Here is a 15,201-nt window from a genome sequence, read left to right as displayed (position 1 = left end):
GTTATTTGATATCAAAATTGTAAGAACAGCACAATTCAGGATGGTGAGTACACCATTAAAGACAGTGATCCTGCTACTGAGAATTATTTCTTAATCCTCTGCACCTCTACCCCAACATGCTTATTCTTCCCATCCCACAGACTAGAGCACACCATAACTATACTCTGCTTTCCATATTCACTTTCGCCTCCTATAGCGTATCAGCTTTTCATAAATATCCCTTTTCCTAATGTAGTCTGCATAGTTTGCTTAATTTTAATGGGATCATGTCTTTAAGGTAATGTTCATATTTGTTATTATTTCACATAGATCGTGCAACAAATGGAATATTATTTCTTTGACCATTTAATGTTCAGCAATCTAAGTTGTACTGAGTTTCCTTTATTTGTTATTTTGGATGTCCAGTGATATGTAGTCTTAGGACATTTTGATTTAGAATCTTTTCAACATATTCCTGTAAACCCCTGTGTGGGGGAAAATAAACTTTTTTTAATGTGAGGAAGAAAAAAATGTTCTAAACATAAACTGATACAGAGAAAGATAGATGTAAAACCTCTAACTTTGCTCCTGAGATGAGAGGGGTGGAAATCTGACCTTGTTTCTTCTATTCTTTTTTATTGCATTGGAAATTTCAATAAACAAGACTGAAATATGTAAAACATTGTATTCATGATTGAAATTAACTTATTTTTCAAGGCAATGTGCCGGTCAAAGAAAACACTTTGGAGGTTTAACTTCCATTCCATTGAAGCAATGCCAGTTGAGACAGTGCTTGGCTCATGAATGGTCAGAATTGGGATGGATGGTTTACTGTCCTTGCAGTCCGTTATGCCAGGCAGATAGTCTTGCAAAATGGTTATGAATGGACACTAGATACTCTCTAGAATTAATTTAAAAAAGTTATGATATTATATTCTTAAAGGATGATTTATTCAAGCTTCTTTCTATTAGATTTTGACTTGTTTGTGAAAATATGTGGTGAAGGGAGATTTTATTTTATTACTGTTTTGACTTATTGACTGACCTTGTTCCCCTCCTGCTTTCTATGGGTCAGAAGATTCAATATTTAATTTCAATGGAAAGGGGAATTAGAGTATAAAATACATAGTCATGTGTACAAATACATGTACCTGTCCAAGTGTCTTTTAAATGCTGTGATAGTATCTGCCTCAACTACCTCCTCAGACAGCTCGTTCCCCACACCCACCACCCTCTGAGTGAAAACGTTGCTGCCCAGGTGTGTATTAAATCTTACCCCTCTCATCGTTCTTTTGTTTTTGATTCCCTTATCCTGGGCATTCACCCTATCTATTCCCCTCATGATTTTATACACCTCTATAAGATTACCCTTTAGTCTCCTGCACTCCAAGGAATAAAGTCCTAGCCTGCCCAACCTTTCCCTATAGCTCAACCCCTCAGGTCCTGGCAATATCCATGCACTCATCTCTGCACTCATTTCAGTTTACTCACATCCTTCCTACAGCAAGATAACCAAAACTGAATAGCTTTATTCACTACTCCAAGTGTGGACTCGCCAATGTATTGCACAACTGTAACAGTGTCCCAACTTCTATACAATATCCCTCAACACCCTGACTGATGAAGGCCAATGTTCAAAAAGCTGCCTTGACCATCCCATCTACCTCTGACACCACTTTCGGGGAACTATTTGCCTGTCCCCCAAGGTTTCATCGTTATACCACACTCCCCAAGGTGCTATCACGCTGGTAGAAGATTGCTGTGAAGTGGTCTTTATTGAGGACTGATTTGAGATATTTCGGAAGAGAATGTTAGCATGCGGTCTTAGCTAAGATTCCAATGGCAAGGAGAAAGACTGGTGTGAATATGGTCAGGTTGAAGGAGACATGGGCGGAGAGGATTGCTACTTGTAAATGTATTTCTAGAAATGGATGACAAAGTTGTTTGAAGGTGGAGTTTGAATAGTGCTGTTGGGAGAGTGGAATTCGTGGATCAACAAAACGGTAGTTACAAGTCTGCTGAATTTTGGCAGAAGGAGAGGCAAGGTTAAGCAGAAAGTAGTTTACGAATGTGTTGGTATGGATATGCCTGGAGATGATTATGGAAAGCTTTCAAAGGCGGGACCAGCCCTTATGTTGAGGAAGGTAAAATTGGTTCTGCAGGTAGAAGTAGGTTATCTTTGTCAAAGAGTGGATTGAAGGTCATAAGCTCTTTAAAAGCTGAGTTTTCAGTGACATGACAATAACAATTTTGGTGATATATATAAAGGATATTGGTTAAAAATAATAATAGACTTGCATGAAATAGTTTTTTTTTTAAAGTACAGCATTAAGCATTTGAATCCTCATGATCAACACCAGTGGAGACTCATTAGCTCACACTCTTCATATTTTTTACAGAGGAAGCAAACCAGTTACTGACACAAATGTAGTAAACAATTTACTAATCTCAAACGTAGCTGAAGCTTTTTCATTAGCGTAATTGGATTTATGTGTCTGCATTGGGTTTTGCAGCTGACATATAGCAGTAAGTCAGATTAACGATTTGCTCGGGAAAATAAAACCAGGCCCGACTACGTAGAATTTTATCCCATACCTGACCCAGTCATTGTTGTGAATGTAGGTATTCCTTGATTTATCCATGTCTTGGTTGCAAATTTTCTCCTTAACACGACTGAATCTTTAGGGTGCCTCGATTTCCAAATCTATTTTTTCACTTTGGTGAATAACGTACAGCTCTATACCTTTTGGACTATGCTGTACCAAAAATTAGCACCATACATTTTACCGAGCCTTTACTATTTACCAAGTTTTCTGTGAAAGCACTCCTTTAATAAATTATGGAATACGATTGTAACATTCTGAAATATGCGACTGAAGATGTCCGGGACTGGCAACATGGAGCAAAAAAACACACTGCTGGAGGAACACAGCGGGTCAGGCTTCATCTGTGGAGGGAGAGGGATGGTCAATCACCTTCCCTCTACCTCCATAGATGCTGTCTGACCTTCTGAGTTCCTTTAGCAATGTTATTTTGCAACATACTAATGATCTATTTGAGGATGAACAGAGGGCATATGTAGTAATACTGAGAAACTCATCCTGAATAAAATACTGACCGATCCAGTCTGGGTCTGGCATGGCCGAACCTAGACCCCAGTGTTTTGTCTGGATGTGTACCTGACCCTAAAACCAGTGCGTAGCCTTTGGATTTGGGTTGGATAATCGGGTTCCAGTTCAGTTTAGCAACCAACCATGTAGAGTGTAGACTATACTCAGCAAAAAACATCCCAACATTGATGGCATCTTTTAGTTTTCATAATTTGGGGGGGGGGGGGGGGGTTTAAATCCCTAGTTCCATCTATTTGAACTAGAAGTTCACCATGGCGCAGCAGTAGAGTTGCTGTTTTACAGCAAAATGCAGCGCCGGAGACCTGGGTTCAATCCCGACTACAGGCGCTGTCTGTACGGAGTTTGCACGTTCTCCATGTGATCTGAGTGGGTTTTCTCCGAGATCTTCGGTTTCCACCCACATTCCAAAGACGTGCAGGTTTGTAGGTTAATTGGCTTGATAAATGTTAAAAAAAATTGTCCAGTATAAAATGGTCCAACTTCCAGTATAGTCCCTGGTGGACTCTTCGGAAGGTACAAGTTCTCCTAGATTGAAAGTAGGACATTTGTGTATATGTTGCCAGGATTTGATTGTGGATGCTGTAATAAATGTACAGTGATGGTGAGGTGTTTAGTATTCTGCCTGCACCATATTTATTTTGTGAATGGTTTTTGATTGTTCATTCTATCATTTAATTTTCTAATTTCAAATAATTCTATTCATTGGGCCTGTCGATTCTTTTTTTATTTTTATTTATTTTTTTTACTAAATCAGTTCTCATTGTCACCTGATTTAAACCAGCCTGAGACCCTAACCATTACCAGACAGATCCTGCTAACTTATCACTTAACTCTTTTGAGAATGGAGAGTAGATTTACAAACAGGTGCACGGGAATGAATTAAATAATCAGTAATGGAAGCATTTCTTTATATAACCCATAGAATGAGTTTTATGCATGGAATTCCACTTACTGTAAACTGCCATTTTCAACTGCACAGGGCTAAATTAATAGTAGTGGAGTCGATAGTAAATTCATAATACACAGAATTGCCTTATTGTCACATTTCAGCATTGCCAAGTGCAGACTTGGCTTGCAGCTACACCAGCCTGACATGTCATGTCGTGATGATGCTGGTGTTCACATTTGCGTCAGCATTTTCACAAAACAATTTTCTCCAGATTTGTAGCCAGATAGAGTGACAGCAAACGACCTTGAACTTGTCAGTCATCTCAAGCCGTTTACAATCTCAGTGAATTGTGCTCTAAACCACATTGAGTGAATTTGCAAGGCAATTAGGGTTTTTGTACAGAATAGTGTTTGCTACTTTGCTTATAGTCAGCTGTGGGCACAGTTTTTGGGTTAATAGCAGTGTTGTAAGAGAATAAACCCAGCAGTTCATCGAGAGAGAGTTGTATTTCCGAGTGGTTGGTGACTGAGAGTTGGCTGCATCTGTTTTTCGCTGTGCACTGGCATCACATTAACTAACAACCTCTATTTTTGCTCTGTGCATTTCAGAGCCAAAGATCTATTCGACTGAAGAAGTTATTTTAAAGCCTTCAAACACAGAAATCAACCTGTATTGTAACTTGACTTTGACATCAAGTCCCTGCAACGGCAGTTACTGGATTAAAGACGGAGAAGAGATTACTGGGACTAGGAACCTTGCCGCAAACAGCACTGAATACAAGTGAGAACTATATCTTTAGGCTTTGTGTAACCAAGTATCAACTTTTGGAATTTTAAAAGGTGTGAGTAAATAAGCTTTGTCAACCGCCTCTGGATGTCTGTAAAGTTATGGGACACTATCTCATTCGAATTAAGTCCATTGGAGTAAATTCAATGATTGGATGCATTAAGTAATTTGTAAATTGAATCTGCCCTATACTGTTTTCAAACCCAATTCAACTACTTTTGTCAATGGCAAATGATGCCATTGTGGTGATCTGAGGTGCAGTCAGACATTTGCTTTTGCACGATGACAAATGGTGCTATAATCCACATGATCATCTGTGCAAAAGCATTGTTGCTCGTAACCCGGAGAAACTTTCTTTCTTCCGTCTTTCCATCTGTGTTTGTCACATGTATACCGAGAACAAGTAGGCCAGTGTTTATTAACCATCTTTTGATACTTTTGAGAAAAGGGTTGTGAACAGCCTTATTGAGCTACCTTACATCAGTTATCATGTCTCTAGTCAATAACTGCATTCAGTGTCATAGGCTGGGTTTTTTTGGCAACAGAAAATGGTCGAAAAGTTGCCTTTACCTATTTTCCCTTTTTTTTAAGTAAATATAATTAACAGAATGGAGCATTTCTCAAAAAGGAAAGAGGGAAACTAAATTCAATAACATTATTCTGTTTAAAAACATTTTCATAATTAACCCTCATTTTTGTCCACCTTCATAATTAACCAAATACTTTAACATAAGCTATTGCTAATGTAGTTGAGTTATCTCTTTAAACATTTAAATCTACTTATTGGGCTTTTTAAAAGGATCTTTTATTTGCCTAATAGTTCCTCACCCAGAAATATCACATACATTTGCCAGCATATCATCTGTATTAGTCCAAATACTCAATTGTTTATTTTAGTGACTCTATCTAGCACTGGCATCTTCATGCTGCAGATGTTAAGATGTTGGTTCTTATGAAGTCAGTAGGGGCTTTTTTTTCCATTCCCAAAGTGATATAAATAGAAATGAGATAAGAGTGCATTTTAAGGGCACGGTCAAGCAACCTGGTGTATCGAGTCATATATCATTTAAAGGGCAAGTATATCTTTTCTTAAATGGGGAGAACAACATTGGAATTATGTCTCCTCCTTTTGGTTCTCCTTCTTTCATGTTTGCACTCCTTCCCCCTTTACTATGAAGACCAATGAGCATTTGCCTTGCCTTGTCTGCTGTAATTCTGTGCCTGTACACGGGAGTCCTGACTTGTCTGCACATCAGCATTTAATATTTAATTCCATTTTAAAATGTTCTATAACCCCTCCAAAATGAATAACCATTGCATTCTGCTTGCCCAACTTTTGTTCATTTTCTTAATCTCTTATAACTTGCTTTTCTCTTCATTACTTTATTTTCTATCTTGCTTTCTATTGTTGGCCAACCTAGATGTGATACACTTGGTCCCTTCATCCGAGTCATTAATATAGGTGAAGCCCCAGCTCTAGTTTGGCATGGCCAATCTAACAATGGGTTTATTCTTAAAGGTTCTCATGTAACCTTTCATTGGAACTCTTTTAGAAATCCATATGTACCATCAATTGGTTCTCTCTCATCTACTCTAAATTACATCTTCAATGAAGTGTAACAAACTTGTCAAACACCATTTCTCTTCATAAAACTAGGGTTCTAGAACCATTGTAATTAATGAATAGTAATGATAAGTTACAAACCATTTGGTTTTTATCCTCCCCAGAATGTAGTAAATGATGTTTGCTTTGGTGCTATGGAGCATGACAGGAGGAAGAGTGGTGATATGGGGCCTTCCTACTGTAGATGGCTTCATGCTAAAGATCACACTTTTCAGCCACAGTGGGTGTATTACAGTATCTGATATTTTTGACCAGAAAGTGTCAAGTTCAACATCAAATTCCTTTAAAGATTTATGGGTTAAGCTGAAGGTTGGTTTATTGGGCACATCCTGGGTAGTTGTGCAGACATTGATAGGTCCATTGGCCAATATCGGTTGCTTTATTATTAAAGAGCCTACTGGACAGCTATGTTTAAACATAATCTACATTCTGATGCTGCTTAAAGATATTCAAAATCATTTGTGATTCCTTCTTAAAACATACACGCGTGTTTTATATGAGATGTCCTGCCACTGATGAACACCAAGTATATTTGTAAAGGTGATTTTTTAAATTTAATTTAACACAATCAAAGAACTTAATTTATCTAATCATAATTTGCTCATTTTTTATCTTCTTTGTAATCCAGGATTCTCAAACCAAGAACAGATAATTCTGGAGAATATCAATGCGTCTTTACATTTGAAAGTTCTCCTCCAGTCAATGCCACAATTGACGTCAAAGGTAGGCTCTGTCTCCATTTAAGGTAGACGCAAAATGCTGAAGAAACCCAGCGGGACAGGCAGCATCTCTGGATAGAAGGAATGGGTGACTGAAGAAGGGTCTCGACCCGAAACGTCACCCATTCCCTCTATCCAGAGATGCTGCCTGTCCCGCTGAGTTACTCCAGCATTTTGTGCATTTTGGTGTAAACCAGCATCTGTAGTTCCTTCCTACACAGTCTGTCTCCATTTTACGGGAATGCCAAGTAATTACTCATTGCACTCCCCCTCTCCCGCTGTGCTTAAGTCTCATCATCCAGCGACATCATCTGTGTGCCACTGGAAAGAAAATCAGCACAAAAGCTTCTGTTGGCAACATGAAATGAGCGGTGTGTCATGGGGATCAGTACTAGGTAACTCAGTACCTCGACTCCTTCCTCTTTATATAAATGGAGAAACGTACAGAGAGACAATGATAGTCAGGAAGGCAAGTCGTGAAACGGGCAAATGGAGACCTTACATGGCACTTAGATATATAGATGACATGATTTATGCAAAGGCTAAAATGGTGCTTTTTGCAGCAAGGATGGGGTGTGGTATCTGTGTTGCTGATGATTAAAGGACTTCCCATTATGTGGGCTGGAGCAGAGGGAGTATATTGATAATATGAAGCAAATTCAAGATCAGAAATTGAAAAATACCGTAGAATACTTCGGTACATTTTCATTCATGAGTTAATCTTCCGTAGAACCATGCATTTCTCACTAGCTAGTATACATAAAGGAAAGAATGCAAGGATATTCTGAACAATTGAAATCTAGTTATTGGTAGTTCTTGTAAAACAAACACTAGCATCAATGAGAATATTTCCGTGTTGTAAATGTTTACCTCCTTTGGCATAGAGAGGTCATTCGCCCCATCCAGTTCATGTTGTCTCCCATCAGAGCAGTCTCATTTCCCTTTGCCCTGCAACTTATTCACTGCTACATGCCCATTATCTCCCCTTTTATTTTATTAGTTGCCTACACTAAACATTAGTTTATAGTGGCCATTTGCCAGCATGTTTTGGGGAATAATTGAGAGCAGCTGTCAAAAGCACATGGGGAGAACGTACAAACTCCACAGAGACAGCACGCGACTTCAGGAATGAATCAAAGTTCTAGATTTGTGAGCACCAACACGTGACATGCTGAGTACTCCATTCTGTATTTCTATGTAGATACAAGGGAAGTGCAAGATAATTCGTCTGGGAAGAAATATGTGACAAATTATATTAAAAGTTCCAGAAACACTTTTAGTCAATGCTGTCTTTGAAATCAACAAATTGAGACTTTAGACACAAGGAACTGCAGATGCTGGAATCTTGAGCACAAAGCAAAGTGCTGGAGGAACTCAGCGGGTCAGGTGACATTGTGGTGGAAATGGACTTACAACTTTCTGGGTCAGGAAGGTCCCGACACAAAACATCGTCTGCCCATTCCCTCCACAGAAATGGATACTTGATACGCTTAATGAGATGAACATTGCAGTGTGAGGAAACAACTTGTCCAGATTTTACCTTCACTTGTCCTTGAGGTTTAGTCTTGCAGCTTGGAATCGGAAGCCCTCTGCCAGATAGTAATTATTAATAACTAATGAGTTGAATGTTTTCTGTGTGGATGCTAGGGAGTGCCTTTTATATCTCATACCATTTTACTGCTCTTACTACTGAAAGCAATTCACTCGTGTCAAGCTGTGCGTGGGATTTTCATCTCTTGGAAAGGCAAAACAATAATTTTGATGTATTTAATGAAGAGCTGTAAGGGAATCGTCTTTAGCTTAGAGATACGGAAACGGGCCCTTCGGCCCACTGAGTGCGCACATCCCGGGTCGAGACCCTTCTTCAGTCTTGACCTGAAACGTCAACTATTTTCTCCAGAGATGCTGCCAGACCCGCTGAGTTACTCCAGCATTTTGTGTCTAAACTAAAATAATGATATCTTGAAGTAGCCGCAGTAGTTTATTTGTGGCACAGGCAATCCAGAGATGTGTTCATATCCCACCTCTGCTGTTATTAAAATAGAAATTAGTGAAAGTGGGACAGTTCTTTGAAGCATAAGCTGCCCTCATTTTACAAACTGGTTATGACATTGAAGCCTTTTAGAATAGAGAAAATGTTCATACAAGTGAATCGATTCCAAAACTATCTAGTTCATTCCTGTGAATGGACGATAAACACCAGCCGTGTTAATATTGCTCACATCCTATTTACAATGTTTAACAATGTGAATCTGTAATTATTTGCTTACACTGTCAGTATAGATGACGGGTTTATTAATTTTAAACTGTCACAGAAGAAGGGTCTCGACCCAAAACATCACCTATTCCTTTTTGCCAGAGATGTTGTCCGACCCACTGAGTTACTCCAGCTTTTAGTGTCTATCTTCAATTTAAACCAGCATCTGCAATTCCTGTCTTAGTGTTGTTGAAATATGGATGAATTGGAATTTATTTGCTTTTTAAGTAAAGTTAGATAATTCTGTTCTCATAATTAAGGCTTTAAAATAAGAAATCGGAGCAGGATTAGATCATTCATTCCTTTGAGCTTGCTCTGCCATTCATCAATGTCATACATGATCTTCATTTCAATTCCTGCACTGCCCTTGGATTGCTTTAGTCTCTAGAAACCCTTGGGAAGAGAAAGGAACTAATGTTGCATCAAAAAGGCCTGCTGCCTTTCTGTGCAACACTTTAAGTAAATGCAGCAAGTAATAATGCTGCATTTTTCCCAGCCACTTAGAATAAAGGGCCCAAGTATCATTGCCGGCAGGAGGACCAAAATAAGAGATATGTAAAACATCCGTGTGGTATTTACCTCAAGGAATGGAGAAATTCATATAAACAACAGCTAGTCCATTTAAATGTCATGGAAAATACTTTGGAAAAATGTTAGTTTAGATTAATTGAAAACAATTAAATAGTACAGCAGAACCAAAAAAAAGTATATACATGCATTGTATAAATCCTAAGTAGAATTCTACTTGTGGTTTGGAAAAGTATAAGACATCAGAACTGGGCTGCTTGATGCCTGGCTGTTGTCCCCAGCTGGCCATGTGTGTCACAGTCAGCATGGTTTGCTCTGCATTCAGGAACAGGCGAGCGTGGGCAGACAGGGACAGGTGGTAGCGAGGTGTGATACATCCACCACTTTGCTACGTATTATGACTGTTTAGTATACATGTTCCAATGAATTTTCCTTTCAGCGGGCAGGAGAACATGATTAGTAAACCGTTCATTAAACTTGCTAACTGTAGATCAAGGGTACAAAGAATTGCATTGTAGATAGATCTCTGGAATTGGCTTACTTGGTAACTGAAGAAATGCAGTTAGGAAACTGAAACATTTAAGATAGCGTTCGAGACTGTGAGGTTTCTGAATATAACATTTGATTTATTCAAGCAAATAATCTCTAGACAAATGTGTTGGAAGGAAGCCAAACCAAGGCCATGGTATTAAAATTGTGTATTCTGTTCATCTTTTGCTCATTGAAGGGAGGAATTAGATCTACCAGTAGTACGACTGAATTTACCAGTCGTACAATTTAATTCAGAATCATCATTAGAAAACATTGAATTATAATAAAAATTAAGTTCTTTTTCATTAACGGCTGTACAGGTTTGGAGGAAATTGAAGATGCTCATATAGTAGAGTACATTATTTTAGAGAACCACATCTGACCTGAGGGGTTGAACATTCAGATAAGATGAGACTACAACATATTGAAGGTGGTGATAATAGAGTTGAACTGGCAAGTTATTTTTGAGTTTTCAGAGCAGCTGAAATAAATGTTGAATCAACAATGAAGCAAGATGACGGACTGACGTCAGCAACGTTTTAAATTGGGGGGGGGGGGGGGGAGAGGGGGAAATGGGTGCTAAGAATGTTGCCATCAGTTGGTAGTTTAATAAGCAGTGACTTTTGACTTTTGGCATTAATAAGCAGTGACTTTTGAATTGCTTGTTCTATTCCTTCAGTACTCTTCTAATATTTTATTATCTTCTGTCCTAGCACGCCCGGAAATCACTGGTCACAAGAAAAGTGAGAATAAGAATGAGGGACAAGATGCTCTTATATACTGCAAATCTGTTGGATATCCCTATCCTATTTGGACCTGGCATAAGAAGGTGAAAGATGAATTTGTGGTGAGTCTGGTTTGCTGAATCTCATGCTTGGAATGCTTGTCATTTTCTTTTAATTTGAATTCAAGTTCTTCACTTGAAATAATGTGGCTTGACAGGTACATAATAAAGATGCTCAAACAAAAACCTCAATTTCTGTATCTGCTGTTATGCTTTGGGGCAAATAGGGGAGAGAGAAGTGAATTGTACAAAGGGTGAGGAACCAGTGTTGGATGTCTGACCACACAGGAAAGCTGCATTTTTATTGTTGCTTCAAATATACTTAATAAGGAGCAGCACAGTGGCGCAGCAGTAGAGTTGCTGACTCACAGTGGCAGAGACCCGGGTCTGATCCTGACAGCGGATACCGTCCGTATGGAGTTTGGACTTTATCCCCGTGACCTTGTCTTTCATGTACAGGCCTGTAGGTTATTTGGCTTTGGTAAAAGATAAAGTGTGTAGGATGCTAGTGTGTAGGGTAGTGTTAGTGTACGGGGATCGCTGGGCGGCGTGGACTACGTGATTCCGCTCTATATCTCTAAACTAAGTAGCCTGGAATGAACGAGCATGTCAATGCATTATTGTTGTGTAATACTTTTGATAGCGAGCTCCAGAATAGATGACAAAGCAATTAAAGAATGCAACAGATATTGATCAAATGTTCATAGTTTGAGTAAATTGAAATTGAATTCCACAGCTGTCAGACTAGACAACAAGGACAAAAGGGCTGATATTCCTACTTGTACCCAGTCCACTGCATCAAAGGTGCATTAACACTTGTGTGAGCTAGGTTTCTGGATTCAGGCAGAGGCTTCCTGCTACCAGCTACACTTGGCAGTGACTGATGTCCAGAAAGAAAAGATTGAGCTCAGATTTGAGACAAATAATTGCTTTAGCATTCTGCTTATTTCCTAAGCACCTGGACAACACGTTGTTCCTCTACAACACGTTGTTTATCACGCACGTGGGAATGCCTTTTGTTCTCTGGAATGAAAGAAATTGGTCATGTTAAATTTTTTTTCCATTTCAAAATTGTTTCTCCTGTTCTCTGATAGGAGTTGAATAACGACACTGGGCGTTACTTGATCAGCAATAAAGACAATTACACTGAACTGATTATTAAGAATCTACATATTGAGAATGATCCAGGCGACTACATGTGCAACGCCACCAATTTCCTTGGGCATGGCTATGCCACTACACTACTGCGGGTCCGCAGCCACCTGGCACCCCTCTGGCCCTTCCTGGGAGTTGTGGCAGAAATCATCATTCTGGTGGTCATCATTGTTGTGTATGAGAAGCGAAAGAGACCGGATGAAGTCCCTGACGGTAAGTTTCTTTCTTTATATAAACCTTTCAGCCTACTCCTAGACTTAACCCATTTGATATTAGCCTGTTCAGATGGCTTATTAATACTCTATCAGTCTCTAGAATTAAATAGGTTACCTGAACAGACACTGAAGCATTCATATCTTATGTAGAATTTTACCTGACCCTTTTTTTTTATGATATTCAATTGCTTTTCATTCATTTGTTTATGCTGAAGGTAAAGATTTTCCCTTTTGAACATTGAAAAATTTCATCAGTTTGAATTTGCTAATAATTTAGATTTTTCAAGCAAACCCATTCCATTAGTTCAGTAGTTTCTGCTTCATTATTTTAAGAAGGATTTCTGACGGTAGAACAGTGATGTCATGTTTTTCTGAGGAACATTTTACATATTTCCATCCTTTTCCATTGCAGACAATAGTGGATTCTGAATGCAAACTAATCACTCTGGTATTGATCTTTGCTAACTCAGTAGTTAGCTGGAACTATACTCAGTTCCAAGTATTTCACAAGGGCAGTTTACAAGAATATTTTGAGAATGTAGTCGCAGAGCGGTATTTTATGTTTTTTAAGGATTTATTTAAGATCTGTTTTCTCCTACAATGCTCATGTCTTTGTCTGTCTAATTCACCTGCATCCTGCCATTATTCACACCCCTTCCATGTGTAAATGCATGTCTGTGATTGTCACTGCAAATTGTAACTATACAGAAAGAAAGCAAACATTAAATGTTTTAATACAAAAAAAGTTACATTTAATGGAATGATTAAATTTGAGATTATCCAGTTGTTAGTGCTGTAAATTATAATCCAATTGATTCCAGTTGTATCCTTCAGTGTTTCACCATAGAACTTGCAGAGTATTAGTTGAGATTTCATTCATTCTAGATTCTAAATTTTATGTTGATATTAAATTTCCCAGTCTTGTTTTTTCTCTCTCTTTCATATTGGATATACAATGACATCTTACCTTTTGGCAGAAGCCTGTATTAGCAATTCAACTCAGCAATGTCTGTGTTCAGTGTAACGTGCTCGGATACATATTTACAATGAGTAAAAGATAGTCAGGCAGCATCTCTGGAGAACAAGAACGTGATATTTCCGGTTGAGACTCTTTCTTCAGACTGAGAGTCAGGGGAGAGGGACCGATGACTCAAGAAAAGTGGAGTCCAAAATGTTCCATTGTTGGCTGTGGAAGAGGTGATAATGAAGGGATACAAACAGTGAAACTAGCAGGATGACTTGGATAGGGGAGGGACAGAGAGAGGGGGAATGCAAGGGTTATGAAATTAGAGAAATCAATGTTCATAACGAAGATAGATATAAAATGCTGGAGTAACTCAGTGGGACAGACAGCATCTCTGGAGAGAAGGAATGGGTGACGTTTTGGGTCGAGACGCTCTTCAGACTCTAGGTTGTAAGTTGCATGCCTGGCACGAGGATGAGTTTGAACCAAGGAAGTGCAATTTGTGTGAGGCCTAGTTTTGCTGTCCTTGTCATTTTGTGTGACTGAGGTATGATATCCTGCTGAATTAGAAGTTGCACCCGTGGGGAAAAAGTGATATTGATTAAAGGAAGAGGCCGCAGTGTGCGAGTGGACATGTAGTAAAAGGAGAGCCGTTCAAAAGTATGGAAGGCAGTGACTTGGGAATGTATAACAAAGGGAAATTATACTGAATTGTGTATATAATCGCTGTTTGAGAGAATGCAGGACAAATAAGCATAGAAAAAAATTGTTCTGCAATTTTATTCATGTAGAGGGAAAACTGCAGTGCTTGTGGCCATCTAAGTTGAACCCAGCTGAAGCTAGTGAATGCCTGTGAAACTATTTTACACTGACAGTTTTGGCAATGATGCAACTTTTTAAACAAAAATGACCAGTGGACATTTTACATGCCAAAGACACTAAATGCACCTCATGCATTGTACAGATTTAATGCATTATATGATGATTCTAGACTCCATTCTAGTGTGCTGAAGTTACTACAAGTATACTCTTGCCTGATAAGCTTTGCGCCAAGACTTTAAAGGCTATATAAATTAGTAGTTAGCAAAAGGGCTTCTGTTCTGTTTACCAAATTATTTTCTAAATTTACATCCGTTCATGTTTATTTTTCTGCCTTGCCCTACAAAGAGCTTTGAGGCAGCTATTGATGGATTGATAACTTGTCTCAGAAATGTGATCAGTCTTCATACAGAGCAAAACTCTGCAGATGCTGTAAATTTGATACAAAGCCAAAAAAAACACAGGAATTGTTCAGGTTTACATAATCTGTGGGGAGAGGAAATGGAGTCAATATTTTAAATTGACAGAATGATTGATTAAGTTGTAAAAGGTCATCATTGTGAAATGGCTTCACACAAATAAACCGTTCCATGAAAACTTTTAGAAATACCCAATAGCAATTGATAGCTCTATCATTGTTCCTGCTGCAGTAATAACAGTACATCTATTGAAGATCATTCAAGATTTGTAATGGTTAGGTTAACGAGCAGGCCCAACAAATGTTTATATTAATCATTTTATCTATTCCACGTTCTGCATTGTGTCTGCTTTACTGAGAGGAATGGTTTCTCCAGTAATTGGTGCAAAAATCTCCATTTAC

At 38.6% G+C, this 15,201-nt stretch overlaps 1 protein-coding gene across 4 annotated transcripts in view; it reads left to right on the top strand.

Annotated features, from left to right (window-relative positions):
• Nucleotides 1–15,201, top strand: part of nptn (neuroplastin) — a 47,015-nt gene that overhangs the window by 18,818 nt on the left and 12,996 nt on the right. For 3 of the 4 annotated variants that reach the window (XM_033014803.1, XM_033014801.1, XM_033014800.1), the window contains 4 exons: nt 4,608–4,779; nt 7,038–7,132; nt 11,158–11,291; nt 12,323–12,596. In XM_033014803.1, coding sequence (XP_032870694.1) covers nt 4,608–4,779; nt 7,038–7,132; nt 11,158–11,291; nt 12,323–12,596 — 675 coding nt within the window. The remainder of the gene's footprint in view (nt 1–4,607; nt 4,780–7,037; nt 7,133–11,157; nt 11,292–12,322; nt 12,597–15,201) is intronic. The other variant, XM_033014802.1, reaches the window with a different exon arrangement.

The sequence above is a fragment of the Amblyraja radiata genome, chromosome X (assembly GCF_010909765.2).
Source record: "Amblyraja radiata isolate CabotCenter1 chromosome X, sAmbRad1.1.pri, whole genome shotgun sequence".
Lineage (NCBI taxonomy): Eukaryota > Metazoa > Chordata > Chondrichthyes > Rajiformes > Rajidae > Amblyraja > Amblyraja radiata.
Note: the sequence above shows the minus strand (reverse complement) of the source record. Positions and strands in the feature narration are given on the sequence as shown.